The 21,984-nt window shown below is 33.2% G+C and overlaps 1 protein-coding gene across 1 annotated transcript in view; it reads right to left on the bottom strand.

Annotated features, from left to right (window-relative positions):
- The window catches only part of LOC106623366 (terminal nucleotidyltransferase 5C), a 252,625-nt gene that overhangs the window by 225,498 nt on the left and 5,143 nt on the right, over nt 1-21,984 (bottom strand). The window contains exons 2-3 of the mRNA XM_070109300.1: nt 10,460-11,311; nt 8,595-10,331 (exon numbers count right to left, since the gene is read on the bottom strand). Of these exons, the coding sequence (XP_069965401.1) occupies nt 8,595-10,136 (1,542 nt within the window). The 5' untranslated portion in view covers nt 10,137-10,331; nt 10,460-11,311. The remainder of the gene's footprint in view (nt 1-8,594; nt 10,332-10,459; nt 11,312-21,984) is intronic.

A 21,984-nucleotide genomic window follows, 5' to 3' on the forward strand; every position in this document is an offset into this window, starting at 1 on the left:
GTAAAAATATCAACCGCTCGAGGGCAGAGGAGGTATTCTTCGTTCCGCTCCTTGGATATAATTAAAAGTATCATTGAGTTTAGTAATAAATTATAATTCCTATAAAACAAGTAAAACAACTCTCAGTTTTTATTAGCACATACATAAATATGTATTTAAGAAACAATGACTCAGTGAAAAGTTTATGCATATAACTAGTAAATAAATTTGTATACAAATATGTGTTTTTATTGTACTTATAGTATTGTATATAACAAAATGTGTATCCTAATCATAATATTAAAAATCTCGGAAAAAATTAAGTATGCAAAAAGCTTGATTTGAGAGAATATAGAGTGCAAAGAGTTACAAAATTTACTTTTAACGGTTGCCATATCATATTTATATTTTTTTATTTACTAAAATTAATCAAATAAATAACCAGTTAACAAAAGAAAAACTAAATTCTCTTAGCTATGAGAGCACAGAAAATAATATTGAGTAAAAACAGTGCATGACAATAGTAAACATTGAAAGCCAGTGTTGCCACTTGACAATTGGAGTTTCAAAATTGTGATAATAAAATATCCTTTTCTCAGATACTGTGAAGGTAAATATATTTGATATACAGCTGTCATATACAGGTTGGTTGAAAAGTTTCTGCTCTCACCAAGAAGCTAGTATTGCTATAGCTCCAAACTTTCTCAAATTAGTACATCTATCGTGAGAGCACATGCAAAGTTCTGTCAATTAATTCTTTGTTTACAAGCGATTTAAAGTTGACGTGTCAAGAGTATTTTTTTTTAAATGGAAAAAATAGAATATCGCGCAGTGATTAGATTCTTTGTTTTGAAGGGTTTAAAAGCAAAGAAAATAATGAAAAATTGTTCGAAGTTATAAGAAGTCCTCACCTTTAAAACGCACCGTTGAATTTTGGCCTGGTGAATTTAAACGTGGTCGTACTATGCTTGAAGACGATCTACGCGAAGGACGACCAAAAACCGTAACCATACCAGAAATAATTGAGCAAGTTCATAATATTGTTAGTGAAGATCCAAGTTTGACTAAGCGTGGAATTGCTAATGCCATGGGCATCTCAGGCGAACCAGTACTTCATATTTTACATGTTACATATGAAAAATCTGTTTGAAAAGTTAGTGCCGCACACGTTAACAATTCAACCAAAACTCAATCGAAAACAAATTTTCCATAACAATTCGGAGCGTTTTAAACAGAATTAAACCGATTTTTTCGTCGTTTTATAACTATGGAGGAGACTTGGATCTACCACCATGATCCTAAATTGAAACAAGAACGTTTACAGTGGATTGAAGCTGGTTGTTCAGCTCCAAAGCAGGTAAAGTCACAACGATCAGCAAAGAACGTTATGGCATCAGTTTTTTTGGATGCAAAAGGAATTTCGTCGATCGATTATCTGCAGAAAGTTAAAGCAATCAACTCTAAATATTATTGCAGTATTTTGGATCAACTGATGATTTGGCTCTCAGCGAGAGCCTTCGTGGAGAGCTTTCGTGGAAAGCGTTTTTGTCATATGAAGTAGCTATTACAGCCGTAGACGGATTGCATAAAAAGTTAAGGGAGATTATATTGAATAAAAATATAAATTTCGTACCAAAAACAGTATTTTTTCATTTCGGGAGCAGAAACTTTTCAACCAACATGTATATTCACATAAATACTATATAAACTTGTGTTAAGGACAACAACATTTTTAATTTAGTTTATTTAATTAATTCAATAAACATTTTAATTAAATAAATTTATTTTATTTTACAAATTTTCTTTCCGTGCAAAATTTTTATTTCAAAACATCTTTCATAAAAATTTAAATTTTTGTGATTTCAAAATTATGAGAATTAAAATATCAGTTAATTGTATATCTAATAAAATTATGAAATTTAATTTTTTTCATTAAAATATTTCAAGATCAGGTGACAGTAATAAAAATATTTACCATATATTGCACAACAAAATAACAAATACTAGAAAGGTTGATAGTATTTACCAAGTAAACACACATAAATATTCACCAAAAAAAAATCTAAATTTCGGGAAGACAACAACAATATGCGAAAATGTTTTCAGTGATAAAGTAGGACACCCATCAAGGGATGAAATATTGAGACAATTCGCAAATTTGAAGGTTACTTTTTAATCATATTTATTATTGTATAGTTTGTAGTTGTTGTTGTGAAAAAGTTTTTTATTCGTCTGTTTGCTAGTAAGTATGCGAAGTTGTTTTTTTATTTTTATATGTTTTTAATCAAGGTTATTTATCAGCCAGAATGCAAATAAACATACCCACCACATACATATATAGTGAAGAAGCTTTATAAAACGACCCGGTAGAAAAACATGTGTCTTTAATATACAGCTGTGTTTATAAAAATAGCAGTGCTCATGAGCTGCAACTTTAAACTTAATTTTATATATCAAAAAGTAAATGAATGTTCACAAATTTAATTTTGTTTTAACTTTGTGATTATTTTAAACAAAAACAAATCAATTTATCATTCAAAATGTTGATAATTTTTTTTACATTATTAATTTAAACAAAAAAGTGCTGTTTACAGTTGTTCATAAAAATAGCAGTGAGTAATGAAAACAGTGGAATTAGTTGAAAAAAACATTGTTGAACTCCAACAAAACTATTTTAATTTGTTTGCTTGGGTTAGTACTTAGTCGTGTACCCATTATTTTTTATTATGGCCTGGCAACTGCGAGGCATAGAATCCACCAAGGGATCCGCTCCCATGATTTTTGAACAACCTCCCAATGCTGTGATCGAGATGTTGGATTTGCATTTGCAACATATCGTTTAACATCTCCCCATAGGTTTCCAATTGGATTTAAATCCGGAGACTGTGTAGGCCATGACATAAGATCGATCCGCTTTGATGCCATCCAGCTTTTGACCAGTTTGACTTTTGGCGAACTCCAAACGTGCTTTGACATGTCTGCTGGCTAACAGTGGAACTTTTCGTGGATGGCACGCTTTGAGATTTTGTTCTTTAAGACGTCGCCGAATAGTAACGCCACTAACATTCAAGCTTAAGTCATTTTTCTTGCTGGACGATGCAAAAGGCTGCGCCCTGCTATATCGCACAATAGATCAGTCCTCATGAGGTGTGGTTTCACGTTGGATACCACGGGTATTTCTTTAAAGTTTAAAGCATTATGAATCATTTTAGCAGAACATCCACATATTTCTTGGATGTCTTTATATGTTTTTCCCAGGTTTCTTATAACCTTAATATAAATTATAATATTTCTTTTTTCAGGAGTACAATGTATGCCCCTGCCCACTAAGTTAAAAAATATAAATTTATTTTACTGTTTTCTAATGTTAATAATAGTCACTAACACAAAACCACTTACTTTTTATCAATTAAACGTCTTAACAAAATTTTTTTGGCTTATGAAGATACGCACTGCTTCTAGCAAAAAGAGTTGTTCATTTGCTTAAATCTCGCAAATCTAGCGGGATTTTTTCGTTTCTTCCTTATACACATTCCATTCTACAACAACAATGCGTATACGTTGGAATAATCGTAACGGAACTTGAAAAAAAATAACATTACTTGATTGCATTTCTCGCACTGCTATTTTTGTGAACACAGCTGTAAATATGTTTCTTCCTTGTGCTAATTTTTTGGCATACAAAATTTAGAAAATTTCATTTGAGCTAATTGTATTTCGTTATACAAAATGCTTAAAAGGCTAGGAGAAATCCTGAGAGCAATTTGACATCACAATTCACTGAGAGCGTTTTAGATACCCTTGTCACTAACACAAAACCACTTACTTTTTATCAATTAAACGTCTTAACAAAATTTTTTTGGCTTATGAAGATACGCACTGCTTCTAGCAAAAAGAGTTGTTCATTTGCTTAAATCTCGCAAATCTAACGGGATTTTTTCGTTTCTTCCTTATACACATTCCATTCTACAACAACAATGCGTAGACGTTGGAATAATCGTAACGGAACTTGAAAAAAAATAACATTACTTGATTGCATTTCTCGCACTGCTATTTTTGTGAACACAGCTGTAAATATGTTTCTTCCTTGTGCTAATTTTTTGGCATACAAAATTTAGAAAATTTCATTTGAGCTAATTGTATTTCGTTATACAAAATGCTTAAAAAGCTAGGAGAAATCCTGAGAGCAATTTGACATCACAATTCACTGAGAGCGTTTTAGATACCCTTGTCTCTGAGAGCAAAAAATGTAAATTACTCCAAAAGTGTTTAACAGATGTCAAAAGATTAGACGATTTGCCTGTATTTCCTACAGGGTATGCTAGCAAATTTATATTCAATTCTAAACAAGTGAATTTTGTTTGCGGGCTGGTCTTAGCGGGATTTAAATAATAACACTTTGTTAATTTCAAATCATAAACTAGTCTACGGCGATTATTTCAACGATTCAAATTTGTTGTTCAAATGTTTGTATTTACGACAATTCTCTACAAATGTATATACGTAATATACATATTTATGATTGTGTATTTGTATTAGGAATTCAGCTTATCGTGAGTATACTATGAAAGGCCTTGAGAATATTTTTGTTGTTATATTTTTCGATTTCATACTAATGTCTAGATAAAATATATTGATTATCGCCGATTTATGCTAATGATTCTTAGTTATTAAAACCGAAAGTGGTTTAATTAGTAACAGACCGGCTTGAACGTCTGCAGCACGTGTTGAATCGAACATAAACGAGTTAGGGAAGCGCTGACAAATGAGTGTTGGGGCAGTAATAAAATGAAACAATGAAAAAAAAAACATAATAATTGAAGAAAATAGAACCAAAATACTAAAAAAAATTCAATGAACATAAATAAAGAGAGATATAAAATAAAATTAAAATAAAATAAAAAATTTCAAAAAAAATGTTAATAAAATAATCAAAACGATATAGTAATTGTCAAATATATTTATTCATATTAATTAATTGAACAAAAACAAAAGTAATAACAATTGCAAAAAAAATATTAAACATAAAAAATTTATTTAAAAATATAAAAGCAAATAAAATTAGTCAAAAACAAATTATTAAAACATCCAAAAATAAATATAATTGAATAAAAAATTTAAAAAATATATAATATAATATAAAAGAATATAAGAAATCAGCAAAAAATATAATAAAGAAAGATAATATTATTATTATAATAAAAAGAGATATTATATAAAAATATATATGTAAATAGAAAAAATATGAAAGTAATACTAATTTTAAAAAATAAAAACAAATATAATTAAATAAAAAAATTTTAAAAATGTAAGAAATCTTCAAATAGTATTAAAAACAACAAAAAAAAATTATAAAAAAAAAAATTTATAATTAAAGAAAAGATTAAAATAATTGTCGAATAAAAATATCAAAAAAAAAATAAAAATATGTATATAAATGAAAGAAAGAAATCAAAATAAATTACCAAAAAAAGTTAAAAACAAGAAAAAACGTTAACTTAGGCTCCAATGAAGATATAATATCCTTTACCCTTCGTTTTTTATAGTATAAAGTCGGCGGTTCCGACAAATGAAGAGGAAAATATTTATACTAGGTGTACGTGATCAAAGAGAATTATTGACATGATTGTACCAATTTTTCACACAAGGGCATATATGTATTGTACTTGTATTTATCATAAAAGGACGCTCTCCAAATTTCAAAAATAGATCTCACAAATTTATCGCTATTTTCGGTAAAAAGTGAGAATGTAGGGCTTGGGGTCACATATTCGATACATGAAGGCATAATCCGATATGGTCCGATTTTGAGATTTTTTAGACGATGGCATACCTTAAATACATTTTGTGTATAGTGTGTTCGATAAAATGGTTGGCTCTCGACTTTTACACTGTGAGTGAAAGAATCAGATGGAATATATGTTTGAGGAGTAGGCGTGATTGTACTTCGATTTCGCCCATTTTCACAACATAACATAAGAATTTCGGGGTAATGTTACGAACCAAACTTGGTTGAAATTGGTCTAAGTAAGTCCAGAGATATATGATTGCCACGCCTATGTCCTAATTTTTACAACAGTTCTATGAGACCTTTCTGTATCACATAGAAATTGAAATTTAATGTTTTTGACGTATTTTCAACATAACCGTTATATGGAAAGTGGTCTATTTCACCCATTTTCACACTGTCGGAGGAGGTGTCGAAAAGATTTGTTCTGAGCAAATTTCTTTAATTTGATGTTAGTGGCTTGTGAGATATGTATATGCATACATATATTAAACTTATTAGGGAACGGAAGTACGCTCACTTTTTAAGGATTTTCAAACCACAACTTGCACAGACGGATGGACAGACAGTCACCCGGAATTTTATTTCATAAAATAAATGTATTTTTTTTCTTCGCATTTTCAATCACAGCTACTGGTTATCTTATAGCACACCCATTCATAAATTACGAAAACGAACAACAAATCACAATTTTTAGAAAATGAAAGTTGCTTGCATTTTTTGAATTTTTTTATTATTTTCAAATAAACGTTTCGTGGTCAAGCATTTAAATAACAGTGCTTAGCAGCAATTTATATATATACACATATTCTAGTTGTAGACGACTGGGAAAAGTGAGATTCAAACGCAAAAAATATTAAAATCAAGTGGAAAATACAAAAAAAAGAAAAAGCAAAATAGCGACAAAATCACTGTTATACAAGTTGACATACAATTTGTGCTATTAATTATCATGGAAACGTTTGACGTGTGCACACTAAGCCTCACGTCATGACTCCCTTTTAGACAAATATTTCGACATACAAACATATTCATATCCACCAAAACTTGTATATGTACATATGTATTAATGGGCGATGTTGTTGAACCGCTTTTAAACCTGTTGCGAAAAATCGCACTATAAAAGCTGCGCTTCAAATTTGCGTAAATGTCCATACATACAATACATATGTATGTATTTCTGCGTGTATCCATGTACAAATATGTAATAAAGCATAATATTTGCATACTTGTAGGTCTGAGAGGTCATGAACTTTAGCGGCAGAAAAAAATTAAGCTCATAATGATAAGGAAGTACAATGATAGGTGAGGCCGTATGGATGCTCGTGTATAACAAGTTCACGACTTCCAAAGCTGCAGAGGCGTAAAAGCTTTAAAGAGCACAGCGGAAAGCTAGCTTCAATTTGACACTTCTGAGTATTAAGAACTTTCGATCATCAATTTGTGGTTAAAATTTATTATAAACACATTTAGCACTATAAATGATATGGTGGTAAATATGAGTTGATACGAATCCCATTGAGCCCAGTGTCTAAACGAAGTAAGAATTCGTTACATCCCTTCGAATTTATAGCAGGCAAGATTGATCGCTTACAGTGGACAACTTTTTAGAAGATCGATGAAGTAAATAGCTAGCCAACAAATAAGTTGCTAACCGGTTCACAGCCTTTTAGGGGAAAAAAATCAAACAATTTTGCGCTCTCGAACGTCCAAATAAAAATTTTTCGTTTGATTGCAAGTATATCCACGGGATCAGGTGAGAAAAGGAAATGATATCAGGATTAAGGATTTCAAATGTATATTTATCCTACTTGAAGGTAGGTGAAACCAGAGATCTAGCAAATAGATCCCAATTGACCATAATGCCTTTCAGAATCAACAAAACTCAGATAATTCAGTGATTGGTAATTTGATACATCTGATTAGTGACGCGGAGCAAAAGTATAGTAAATTATTTGTCTGATACAACGGCATCTGTGGCTCATTAAAAGTGGTTACATTTTTTTAAATACCTGAGGCATTACCCTATAGGAGCTTAGGAGAATACTAAAGTCTGAAGCCTGTTAAACCCAATATTCCAGCTGGTTCTAGAATAGCACATTTGTGCGCTTATAATAGGTGCTGCTACTTAAAAAAGTCCAACAACTTTTAAGAGTCCTCTTATTATTAAGATCTTTATGATAAATGAACAAAGGCACTCAAAAATATGAGACCGAAACTAATCCGGATTTATATTTGACTAGAGACTCTCACCACAACAATTTACTATCAAACTTTTTAAGAATTTTCCAAGATGTTGAAACAATAACTGTCGATTATGGTTTAACGGTATTAACCAAGGTTAGATCAATTAATTAGGAAGGGAAGTAACCAGATCCAAATCTTATCAAATTCCCTACAAAAAGACCAAGTGGAAAAGGACAAAGACGCAATTTGCAAATGCGGCGTTTTTATGGATTTGATCAAATTCACGTAAGCCGTTATAGAAGAATTTCTAAAACCTATAAGGCTATATCAGTAAAGGACTTTAACATCTCTATTCAGTTTTGTAGTCATTTCACGTGCGACTAAAGATCTGGCATCGTTCTAATAAGTAAAGGGAAATCAAGACTCTCTGAAAATAGTAGTACTTTTATAACGGACAACATTATATGAGTTGGTACAATGGTCAGCTGATTTGGTAGTCTTTCATATGAATTTACAATTTCAGAAAGACGAAATAGTTTAAGATATTATATATATGTAGTTCAAGTTCTAGAAATCAAATCAGCTACATTTTATCACCGTAATTATAACTGTAGTTATGCATATGTATATCAACACTCACCTGCATTAACGGATACGTCTGACGTCCTTTCCCCAGTCGTTCGATGAGCACTATTTTTTCAGTATCTGTCAGAACACATTCAATATTCGACGAAGCAAGCATTGGACGGATTGGCTGGACAATTGGCACGAAATCCTTATTGCGTTCGGCAAACATGCGATCAAACGAAGAGCGACGATCGCTCAACGAACGCTGATAGCGATTAGCTTTACCACTATTACCGCTAGGATTACGCCAATTTTCAACAGAAGCTACAGAATTACGTCCACTACCACCTGTATCTTCGGTACATTCACCCATATACGATTTGGATTTACGATATTGACGCAAACTCGTTGAATATGAGGACATATTCGAATTGGAGCCTTGTTGTTGTTGCACTTGTACTTTCACTTTGTTGCACTTCTCACAGGGTACCATTAGGGCGGCTGTCAATAAATCACTAGCACTCGGTTTTTTAGCACTTTGCTGTTGCTGCTGTTTTTGTTGTTGTTGTGGACGTGAGTATTTGCGTGGCCAATCGTTGGAACGCACCGACTCGGTATCGGTTATGTCGCGATAATCATCATCGTCATCGGTCATAATGCTAGGCGTATTGGAATTCGGTGTGTGATATTTGTTGTTTTTAATTGTGTTGTTTTTGCTGTTATCATTGCTATTGTAGTTGCTGTAGTGATGATTGGTGCTGAAAATGATGCTATTACGCTTCTCAACACGCTTCCAATTAGTCTTTTTGTTGTTTTTGCTATTCGTAAAATCTTTGCCATTTTGACTTTTGTTGTTTTTGCTGTTGCCGCCGTTGTTGTTGTTGCTGTTGTTGCGACTATTTTGGCAAACAGCTTGTTTGTCGGTTGCTTGTGACTTTTGCTTGGCATTGCGTGTTTTTGTATTTTTGTTGTTATTGTAACGATTGCTGCCGCTATTGTTGTTGTTGTTCTTGCCATTTGTTGTCACTTTGCTTGGCAACTGACGTTCTGTCGCAGCATTTGCACATTCATTGTCGTTTGCATTTTCTTTATCATCAGCGCTGTTGCATCGGCCGACCTCTAGCGGCTGCTTGCTGTCAGCATCTGTAGCGGAAATGATTGGTGCACTTGTTGTGATTGATGTTGTTGGTGTTGTTGTGGACACAGTCTTGATTGTTTTTATTGTTAATGTGTTGTTGTTATCTTCTTTTGCGCCAACATCACCGTTAATGTTGCGCTCCGCTTTAATGTTGTTGTTGTTATTGCAGTTGTCATCAATTCTATCATTGCTCAGTTTTTCATTGCTTTTGTTGTCACACTTTTTCTGATTTTTGTTTTTGTTGCTCTTCTTTGTGACAATATTTTGCTGTTGTTCGAACTTTTCCTGTTTTTGTTGTTGTGGTTGTTGTTTTTGCTGTTTCTGCTGTGCACTACCTATGGGACTCAACGACGCCGCGGTACCGGTACCAACCGTTTGACGTTGCTGCTTTGTATTCGCTGTTGTTGCGCTTGTGATTGCCTTTGTCGTTGCTGTAGTTGTTGTCGCCAACGTTGCTTTGTTGTTGGTATCTACCATGATTTGTTTTTTCGTAAACGTCTTCCAAACGCAGTCATGCACTTAAGCGCGCACAAACCTACAGACACCGGGTCACACACACACACAGGCGATACCGACACAAACCAATTGCAAAGTTATTGTGCTTTACTCGTTATTGTTGTTGTATTTTTCTAAAAACTTTGCTATATATTGCACATAAACAACGCAGATTTGCTGAAAATAAGTTTATTTGAATTTCGAAAATTCGTAATTATACTTCGAAAACTCGAACTCGAATTTCGAAACTTTAAAATCGCGAATTTTCCAACGCTTTGTGTTTATACACTATGTATACACTACACCTGTTGTTCGAATGTATTTCGAATTTTCGACTAGTGCACTTTACACTTCAAAAAACTTTTCGTCACCAAATTTAACGCGCGTTCAACCTTTACACCGTCTATTTTGCAACTGTGATCTTCAAAAACTTGAAAACTCCCGCCGCAGCCGGCTTTTTCCGCCACTCATCCGCTCTACTCTCTCAGTTTCTATTTTCACTATACACGTCACACTGTATGTTGTTATTGTTGGCGCTGCTATGGTTGTTGTTACTGGTGAAATAGTTAGCTGTGGTTAAGTGCTTTGTGTCGCCGCTTTTAGTAATCAACAAATTTTCGTTATGTGTAAGTCCGTTAGTGTACGGACTGCGCAATTTGCCGCTCACCACACAACGAAAGCTAATTCGTTCTTTTTTTTTTGCTTTTAATATAAAAGTATTTATCTTCTTTTTTATTTTGTATTTGTTGTTTTATTTTTTTAATTTCACTTGCCGCTTTCACCTTTACCGTCTGATCTTTTGTTGTTCTCTACACTTTCAAATGCTCACGCGATCGTTGGTCTCTCTCTCCCTCTCTTTTTCGCTCGATCTCGAATCTCTCCACACATACACTTAAACAAATAATTGAGGTAAGGTAAATTCTACACAGGCGGGCCTTTTAATTTTTTTTTCACTCTTGTTGTTGTTTTTTTAGTATGGCAGCACTTTAGCGGATTTGGCGTTTTTGCATTACCTTTCTTGGGGATTATGCATATTTTTCAGCACACACACTTGTTGTTGTTTTGCTACTAATTTCTTCTACAAACTTTCAGTTTTGAGTGTTTGCTCTATTTTGTTGTTTCTAGCACTACTTTGTCGCTTGAGACGTTAATTTTGCCTATAAGAAATAAATAAAACGAAGCAGATTAGATTTGTTTTTATGAAATTTATGGTATAACATATATACAAACATATGTAGTAGTTCTTGGCGCTCTATTATTGCTATAATTTTTTTGTTTTTCAAATTGTTACCCAAAACTTATAATAAAAACAATAAGATCGTGGAGCAACAACTAGAAGTTACAACTCCAATTGAAGGTACAGTCTGTACAAAATTAGAAAACAATGTATTCAAAGCTAGAGGTGCAATTAGAAAAGTCAGTAACTTTTCGAAAAAAAAGTTTTTCGATTTGTTTTTTTTTTTTCGAAAAAAACTCGAAAATAAATTTAAAACAAATTCGAAAGAAAAAATTTCTTTTGCATTTCTTTTTCCAACTTTTACAGCTTTAGAATATGTTAATTTTTCGAAATAACAAAATCAAAATTACTACGAACTACTCCAACGGCTGCAATTGAAAGATTACTCAACCTGCCACCAATTGACATTGCAATGCAAAGCTCTGCAGCAAAATTAGCTGCAAGGTTGGCGGCGTTAGGTAAATTCTCTACTAAGAGGATGTTGATGAATAAAATAGATCACCTACCCTCACGCTGTATTTGGGAAAGAAGGCGTCAAGTCACACTAGAGGTGAGGTGGACTCGCCCGAAGAACTTACAATATTTATACAGACGGAACAAAAATGGCTAGGGAGTGAGAACCGGAATCTATTGCTGAGCTGGATCTCAGGCAACTCTTCAAGCTTCCGGAATACTGCAGTATCTTTCAGGCGGATGTATCTGCAGTCGCGAAAGTGGCTGAGATAGCTAACAACGCAGGAAACAACATAAAGAAGATCAATATATACATACGTCGATAGCCAGGCAATTAAGGCAATAATCTCACATCGCATTACTTCAGATAATGTCCTTAGAGGCAGGGAGGCAGGATTGCCAAAATCCTGTACAAGAGCCTTGAAGGAAAACACGCATGCAATTTACTCACACGGTCTGGAAAGGACGTTTGTTGACCCAATGACAGGACACAACCTACTGGCATCACATGCGACTCGTACGGGCATTAGTAACGACGATACATGCAGAAAGTGCAGGGGAGTAGGCGTGAGAGAGACGCTGGAACACCTCCTATGCTTCTTTCCAGCATTATCTAAAACGCGTTTAAGATGTCTAGGAGCTACGCAATTCATGGGACTAGATGAAGAATAAAAATTAAATAACAAGTCGCTCTTAAAGTCCGCAAAAAGCGTTGACGTCCTATGTGATGGATACTTCAAATTAAATGGAACCTACATCTGGCAAGACCAGTAGATCTATGTATGGCATGACAACCGGCCAGTATAACCTAACCTAACCCAACTAACTAACAGTTTAAAATATCGTCCGCCTCACATGTTGCGACCGTCAAGTTTTAACATTATATCTATTAATTGTTATTGTAAATTCGTTGAGCGTCATATTCATAAACAATATATTCCAGACGAAAACGTCATTTTCAACACCAGACCCGGTATTTTTAATCTGAACGATAGTATGTTCATTGAAGTCTCATTATAAGGTTACGATAACAATAAAACTATATGTCGTTGTCTAATGAAAGGTCTCAAAGTTGTATGATTTTCTAAAAAGGAAACTACAGAAGCCAAAATAACCTCAAAGATTTATATATAGAGCTTCACTATTTCGAATTTGGTTGAATGTTTGCGTTAATAAACCAAATTGTCGCATTTAGAGTGATGATAATCCACAAGGCATTGTGGAGACGCCGTTACATTCTTAAAAAGTTACTGTTTGATAAGCTCTATGGGCAAGCTTCAAAAGTGAGTCATGATTAATGAATTTTTCGTGCCTGAATTGGATGATCTATTGTGGACGACCTTTGGTTCCAACAAGACGGTACATGCCATACAGCCATCAAAACAGTAAATTTAAGGAATGTAAACGCGTTACCAAAAATCGTGAGTATGTGGCATGGCCACTCTAAGAGGAGAAGGCAGGTCTGCTCTCGATGTTATGAAATTCAAGCATTGTCAAAATATCAAAATCTATTATTGTTGTTATTTATGTCCAAGGGAACAAGTAAACCCTATTTTAAAATAATCACGCCTGTCAAGCCGTCACATACACATTGTATGCCTATGCTATCTTATCTTATCATTTCAAGCACATTTGATTGTTTTTATTACAGTTAACTTGTTTTGTACTTTATATTGTTGCTATCAAACTTGAATTCCCTTAACCATTCTCCCCTGCGACTCACCTAACCTACAAAGAGTAAATTGATTTGATGTCACCTCAACGGGCATCTATCTCCGAGATATGAATGAATGTAAGTAAGCTATAAGAGTACTCTTCGGGTATACTGCGTAGATTACCACCCATTCAGTAGCAGTTGAAGAGTGCTGGAATTCGACCCAGCTCAGTATGTTACAATAACATTTGCATTCTCCACGTTAACCAAACTTATTATTTCAGAATCTGATAGAATTTAGGCAATAGGGACCTTATAATTTTCATGATCTCATAAATGTATGCTCGACGTCGAATTTTTTTTTCATCGTGTTCTCAGGTTCTCACATTTATCCTCAGATTGGTAGTTATTGACTAAAATTTTAGAGGATATTAAAATTGCTAATAACAGGTTTCATAATTAATCGTATCTTTGTTTATTTCGGTTTCGAGTTTTACTCCTAGCTGCTTATATGGTTATACCGCTGTTTCGGTTGTCAGAGCCTTGTTCGTATTGAACATGTAATAGTACGGGGAGGTTAAGTTGACGTTTTGGGAAGTGTAGGCACGGGAAGTCTTTCATTTTTTCATTTCCTTTGGGTTCGAAGTTTTGGGACAACTATCTGAATTTTATGTAATAAAGTTACACTATTTGAAAGATGTGAGCCCAAACTCACATGGCTAAAGGTCGAAATCTAGTTTTGAAACGTGAAAACTTAAGAAAAATAGTTTTTAGGATTTTAAACTTATATCACTATAAGAATGCTCTATCGATATTATAAGTAAAATTTTGTACCATATCGAGTATGAACTCTCAAATTTTCTTATCAGCACTGGCGATTTTTTTAAACTGAATTTTCAAACTGCTGACCTTCTAAATGCAAAGGCTGTTGTCATTCCGTTATGGAAAACTTTTAACATCATATCTACAAGAAGAAGAATAATCTAAAGTGATCTAATTTGTTTCAGAGTGAAAAAACTCATTATCACCGTAGTATCCTCTGATGTTCTCAGTGAATCTAAGTAGACTAGATATGCTATTTTATAAGGCACTTATGAGAGTAACTGTAAATATTACCTACACACAATTCTGTTTGCCGTTGTGTCGAGCTGTCAGTTAGTCATTTGTTTTCGTTAAATTTACAGGCATCAGCAGCTGTCACAATTTTAACTCAAGTTAGTTCTCAACTTATACATATGTATCTACACATATGAAAATAAATGGCATGCCTCTCTTGTACGGCGATCCGAACACAGAGAAGTATTCGCTCACATATTCGCACTCAATTGGTGTCACTTGATAATTCATCATGCCGACAATCCAAAAGCTTAGTCAATGTACATTTTATATAGAAATATTTATTTATAAAACCGCGTAAGTCTAACAAAAAAATATTTAAAAAATTTATAATAAATGCATAATTATGTAAAATGTCGTTTTCTCAATGTGCTTTGTTGACTTGGGAAGTAACGAACATGGATTTAGCTTCTGACGCATAGCGATTGACATGTATATTTGGTAAAGCATATAATCGTTTATATTTTTAAGGGGAATTTCTAGTAATGGAATTTCCATTTAGACGTGTGGTGCTTAATTAATTGGCTAGGGTGGTCTCAAAGTCTTCGCAATGCTTTAGCGATGATAATCCACGCCGTTACATCCTCAAAAAGTCTCTGTTTGGTGTGCTCTATGGGTAGAGAGAATCTTGGGTTCAAATTTCTTCAAAAATGAAGCCGGCCATAATGTTACAGTCAATGGGGAATGCTGTAGAGCCATGACGATGATTGGATGATGCTGTTGTGGACGACCTATTGTTCCATCAAGACGCCGCTGCATGCCATACTGCCGACAAAACAATCAATTTATTGAAGGTAACTTTTGGTGAGTACATTACCTCGCGAAGTCGGCCTCTGGCGTGGCCTTCAAGATCAGACGATTTAACACCGCTGGACTATTTTTTATGGGGTTATTTGAGGTCGCTTGTCTACGCAGACAAGCCCTAAACGAAAAAGTGGTCGAAAATTGAGCCTCTCGGATGGAAGCTCGTGCTGGTCACTTGCCCGAAATAATTTTTAAAACATAATTATAAATGCCTTTTATGTCTTTTTGAAAACCAAGTGTCTGTAAAAAAAAACACTATTACTACGAAACAGCGATTTCCTTCAATAGGTTAAAATAATGGGTAGCTAATGTTATTCAGAATTCAATTAAGTTGGGGATCGTGCTCTAGAGAAGAACATTTTACAGATTTAGTATCCATATACTATTTTCTATGTATAAACTTCAAGGAATGACTCGACAGGACCCCCAGGACCCTTATTTGGAAGGATTATGAAAATTAAAAAGCTTCAATCATCTAACAGTTGTTTGTAACAGCTTAAACTTATCGAGATATATTATTATATAAATATATTATACCTACATAATCATAACTAATAAAATTTCCAGGATTGCGAGACAAATTGAATGCCGGATGTCCGTGCGTCCATGCAAACAATAAATGTCCTTGCTTTAAGAAAATCCAAACAAAAGTTCAGAAAAGTTATATTCTCACCTAGATTTCTATTTGATATAAATACATATCTGTGTACACATGTATGTACGTATGTACTTTGATTGTATATAATAAATTATTTCTAACGTTTAAACACCCATTATCTTGACGTCTAAATTTATTTAGAGAACTCTTATTATATAGTAATAAAATTATATACAAAAAAATGACTTTATTATTTAAATAAAAACGGAAATTTCAAAATTTTTAACGGTAATTACTATTTATATGTACACATAAATACATACTTATGTAAGTACATGTATATAAAATATACACAAAGATAAAAAATCAGCGGTTTTAATGGCTATTAAAGAATACAAGAACAATAACAACACAAGTATGAGTAGTTGCCGGCGAATTGGTAATGAAATTCTGCTTAAAATGTTTTTATTTTTCACGCGGTAATTTGCATGCTTGCTCTCGATACATATTTTATATACTTACATATGCATATTAGGGTGTGCTTTATTTCCCAAGCTGATTTTTTTTTTTTGCAGTGTAAAAAGATCTTTTTCTTCATTTCCTTCGACCAATTTAAATGGCAGTTATTAGCTATAGTGACCCGATCTGAACAATATGTTCGGAGGATGTAGCGATGCCTTGGATAATAATCTGTGTCAAAATTCGTGCGGATACCTTGTCAAATAAAAAAGTTTTCCATACACAGAATTGAATTGGATCGGTTAGTATAAATGTCAGCTATATGCTATAGTTGTCCGATATCGGAGGTTCCGACAAAGGAGCAGCTTCTTGGTAAAGAAAGGAAGTGTGCAAAATTTCAAATGGATATCTCAAAAACTGAGGAATAGTTCGCGTATATAAAAACGGACGGAGAGACGGACCAGGCTAAATGGACTCAGCTTGTCACGCTGATCATTTATATACATATATATATTATATATGTATATTAATATATTCTATTCAGGGTATAAGAATCAACTTGAGAAATAACGAAAACCCTAATGTACATACATATATACTTGCATATTTACATATTTGGATGGCTATGAGATAATTTGCCGGCTAATATAAACAGGTTTAACCCAGATGCAGCAACGAAGCGATCAAATGCACTTACATACATACATATGTACGTACACATGTGCTTAAATGTGTACATAAATGTACTTCCAAAACAATAAGCAAAGGTATAATAACTAACAGCTGAGAATGCTTTGGAGATAAGATTAAGGACTAATACGATTTTATATGCAAATAGTGCAAAATTGTAATCAGAATAGTTTTTGTTGTAATATTTTAAACATTGTGTTGTTGTTGTATTTATTACACAATATTATCAGTTGTTTGGAAAAATAATAATAGTTTTGATTGCTTGAGCAAGATGGAATTTTCCGCGCAACAAAACAATTTTCCTCTTCTCCGCACCTCGATTTCCCGACGACAAACTTCGCAAGGCAACTTAAAATTAATCTCCGAAATAATAGTTAAACTCTCAAATGAGAAGATTCCGTGTTTGAAGAGTTGACCAACGTTAAACTACGTGGGATGGACCGTGGTACATCAGCTGATGCTTAGATCAAAGCTGAAGCTAGAGGCGTTGATAATACCTCGCATAAGTAATGTGAGTAGTGGTTGGGTTCACTGTGATTTTCATAATTAACAACAATTGTCGAGTAACAGTGATTAGAGAGAAAGTGTTACGATATACATATGTATTCTTTTAAAAATAAACAAACAGCGATAACTTCGGCTGCACCGAAACTACAATACCTTTGACAGAAGCATTTCTTTTAGCATAAAAGGGTATAAAAAGATATTTGTCTTTATTTTCTTTGATCCGTTTAAAGGCTGTGTGCTATAGTGGTCCGATCTGCACACTTTCTTCGGGGATTTTAGCGTTGCCTTGGATAATAATCTATGCGAAATTTCGAGAAAACATCTTCTCAAATGTAAAAGTTTTCTATACAGAGACTTGAGTTTAATAGATTACTTTGTATACCAGCGATATATATGCTATAGTAACGGCTGATTCTGACAATGAGCACCTCCTTAGGCAGAAACGAATGTATACGTACGAATATGACAGACGAATATGGTCACATCGACAGCCTGATATTTATATACATATATTCTTTATAGGACTCTGACGTCTTTTTCTGGATGTTAGAGGAGACTAATTCAAAGAGAGCAAACTTGTGTATCTACGACGAAAAATACCAATGCACCATGGGTATCGAGTGATTTAAAAAACCTTTCAGTTGCCAATATTTCTAAATGGAGTTGCCATCTGCGTACATTTTTGATGTAATGAAATTGAAGAAATAGATATAATAATCAATATGAACACTAAGCGAAATAGATGGCATAATGATTTTAGTTATAGATACTTTTTTAGGAGAGTTGCCACTTGTTTCAATATTTTAAGCCAATGTTATTGATCGGATAAACATAATAGAATATGAGAATCAAACTAAACAGGTTCAGGGAATGGTGCTGCCACTTGCATTTTTAGAAGAGTTGCCATCTGTTTTTTAAATAAAAATATAGAAACAAATAGAGAAAAATCATAATAAAATGAAAAAAACATTACAAGTTTTAAATGAGACTATAGAATTTTAAGAAGGCTTATAGTTCACATAATTTCGGGAATGGTTGCCACCTTTAGAAAACCTTTCTATATGGGTAAATTGATAAACTTAATGAAGTGCTACTGTATATACATTAAACTAAACTGGTGAAAGAAGAATTTAAGTCAAACAAAATTTCAAGAAATGTTGCCACCTGTTTGAATATTTTTGAGTGAAAACATAAATTATTAAAGAAAGAAAAATTTGTGTTGTGCCTTTCAGGGAACTTGAAAATAACGAATGCTCGTTTGTTGGAATCGATGATATCGGTCCACTATAGCATATAGCTGGCATACGTACAAACTGAACGATCAAATCAACTTCTCATAAGGAAAAATTTTTAATTTGACGATATATTTTTACAAAATTTGGCATAGAATACTGCCCAAGGCAAGGTTACAATCGCCGAATAAAATTTTCAGATCGGATCCCTATATTATATGTAAGGTATTCTACCAAAGATATCAGCAAAAATATAAATATTTTTTTTATTATTACTCAGCATCTTATTGTAAATCACTAATTATTATTATTACTGGTGTGATTAGCGTGCAAATAACTTTTCAACCAAGTAGCAACTGATAAGAATTATCATTCGCTTTAGTAAATATATGAATAATGAGATCAAGGGGAATTAGTGCAATAAAAATCGGTTTCAAACCTGTAATCTGGTATATTTAATTATTTTTCTTTGGAAAAAAGTGTATACTCTTTTCTGGACTTTTTTGTTGAGATTGATAATAAAAAACAACAGTTTTGAGATAAATAAGAACGAAACAGAACTTTTTGATACGGAAGAAATTACTTAATAGAAAATATATTCACGGATTCCTAATTTTTCAGAAATATATGGCTATTTTTTTCATGGTTTCCCAGCAGCAGGGTGGCAATTGGACGGTCAAATTGGACCGTCTCATTTAACTATCAATGTAAAAGATTGCAAAAAGTTATCGATCATAGGCGTTGAACCACTAAATCGAGTGTACTATTTTAACAAAATTTTTGTGTCAAGATTAGCAAAAGTAGGTTCTTTGAAAAACATGTTACTAACACGAAACTGCATTAACTATTTCTATTTTTTCTCTTTTCTACAATACTACCAAGCTATACTTATTCTGTGCCGCATCTGGATGAGCAAATTAACCATGTTATGTCATTGCAGGTATACGTATGTATGTGATAGACTAACCGGTTTGTGTTCTGTTGGGCAACCGGCCTACCGATTATGCATGAGTAAGGGGATCAATAATAAATACTCAAGTGACACTTTGATGTTGCTCCAGCAGACGCCACGTAGACACGTAGAGTGGGTCTTAATTGAACTGCATAAAGACGAAAGCGAAAGAGAGCAAAAAAGAAATGACAGTACAGAAATATGTATTTATGTATGGAAAAATGTAAGCAGTGCATTGCTACAGTGATTTCGAAAAGTACTCGTCAAATAAAATTAAGTCTTTTAAGTATATACAGTCTTATGAAGATATGAAGGGAGCCTTGTCTTTTCTTAAAGTTATTTTAAAGTTATTAATGAAGTTGAATTACCACTGTAATAAATATATATCCGAAAAAATGTTCAGTCGGAACAGCTTAACTCGGAAGATGTGACGGGAGATACATTACAGTTAACTCATTGAAAAGATCTAACCTAAAACACATTTTTAAAAGAATGTTAAAGTCTTCAAGTTTAGTACACGTTTTAGAAGATTTAAACAAAGATTTTCTGCATAAGTGAAATCATTGAATTTTTTTCAGTATTGTGGTATATATTTTAGCTATCCTGAAGTGTATCTATGACTGAAAGCACAGCTTCGCATTAAAAAGTTATTTTCAAGAGAAAGTGAAGATGCCACAATATGGATTTCTATTCGGTAAGATAAGTAGTATCCAAAAGCATATCTTCCAGTCATCAAGTTTGAAATAGTGCAGTAAAAAATAATATTTACGAACTAAGAAATATAAAGCTTGCCTACAAATTTGATAAGTGCCTGAAAAAGCTTCTCGTGCGTATTGGGCTGTATTACCTACTCTTTTATTATACATATACGTACGTATACGTCGTATTATTGTAAGCTTTCACTCCTTGAAAACTTTAAAATTGTATTTTTTAATTGCTTCCCCCAGTATTTTATAAAAATTTTACTAAAAAATTCAAATCTCTTATGAATATTTTCGGAAGTCACTGTATGCACGTTGCTTCGCGCGAATGTTAGTAAAACAGAAATGTCAAAAACAGAGCCATAGGGTCTGCAACGCCAAAGGGATGATGGTCTCGGCGCAACTAAAAGCGGCAAAATAAAAAAAAACAATAATTGAATAAAAAATACCAACGATAAAAATAGAAGAAGTTTAGGAAAAACTAGTGTAAAGACAAGCGTGGAAATAGTCAATAATATGCTCACACACACAAACATAAGTTCACAATAACTGTAAGGAAAAGCCGGAAAAAGCAAAAGAACTAAACAGAGACATTTTGCAAGCAGTTAAATTGTATAAGACGATCTGTACTATAGGTATATACATATATGCAAGTAAATATAGTATACTGTATGTACACATACTTATAAGTCATAGACAACCATTTGTAATGGCAAATGAAAAACAGTTTTTCTACGCTTGCTTTTTTTGCATATTCATTTTAATTGAACTTTTACGTTCGATTTTTTATTGTTTTTTTTTTCACTGATAGTAAAGTCGCGACACTGCATATTTATTTACATTTCGTTATAGCCTTTTCTTTGCGTTGAAAACTTTCCACATTTCCTTTAGGTAGGAAAAATATTTAATATTTTTATTGTTGTTGTTGCTGCTGTGGTATATGTATTACTGATTGTCTTTTTAGCAATTGTCGCTCGCAAAAGCAAGAAATAGTATATTTGATTGATTTATAGAGTTGCTAGGTGTTTACGAACGCACATGCACACATGCATGTATGAATGTATATATACATATGTACATAACATAAATGCATATGTACGGTATTTAAATGTTTTAGTGTACGCGCTCATCAGCACATTTTAAGTACGCATTTTTTTTTGTCTGCGCTCTTTATCAACCCACTAACTACCATCAAGATTATTTGGCAACACTTATCACACCTATTTTTGCTTATGTTTTCTTTTTGGCCTTTTTTTGTTTTTTGGTTTTTTTTTAATCAAAAAATGCGTCGCAAAATTGGTTTACTTTAGAGGCTGTTCGCTAGCTCAAACGGAAAACACAAACAAAATTGCAATGTCAGGTGAAGGCAGCGTGGATTATATATACATATGTATGTATGTACAAGTATGTATGTTTGTAATTATTAT

This window comes from Bactrocera oleae, chromosome 4, assembly GCF_042242935.1.
Source record: "Bactrocera oleae isolate idBacOlea1 chromosome 4, idBacOlea1, whole genome shotgun sequence".
NCBI lineage: Eukaryota > Metazoa > Arthropoda > Insecta > Diptera > Tephritidae > Bactrocera > Bactrocera oleae.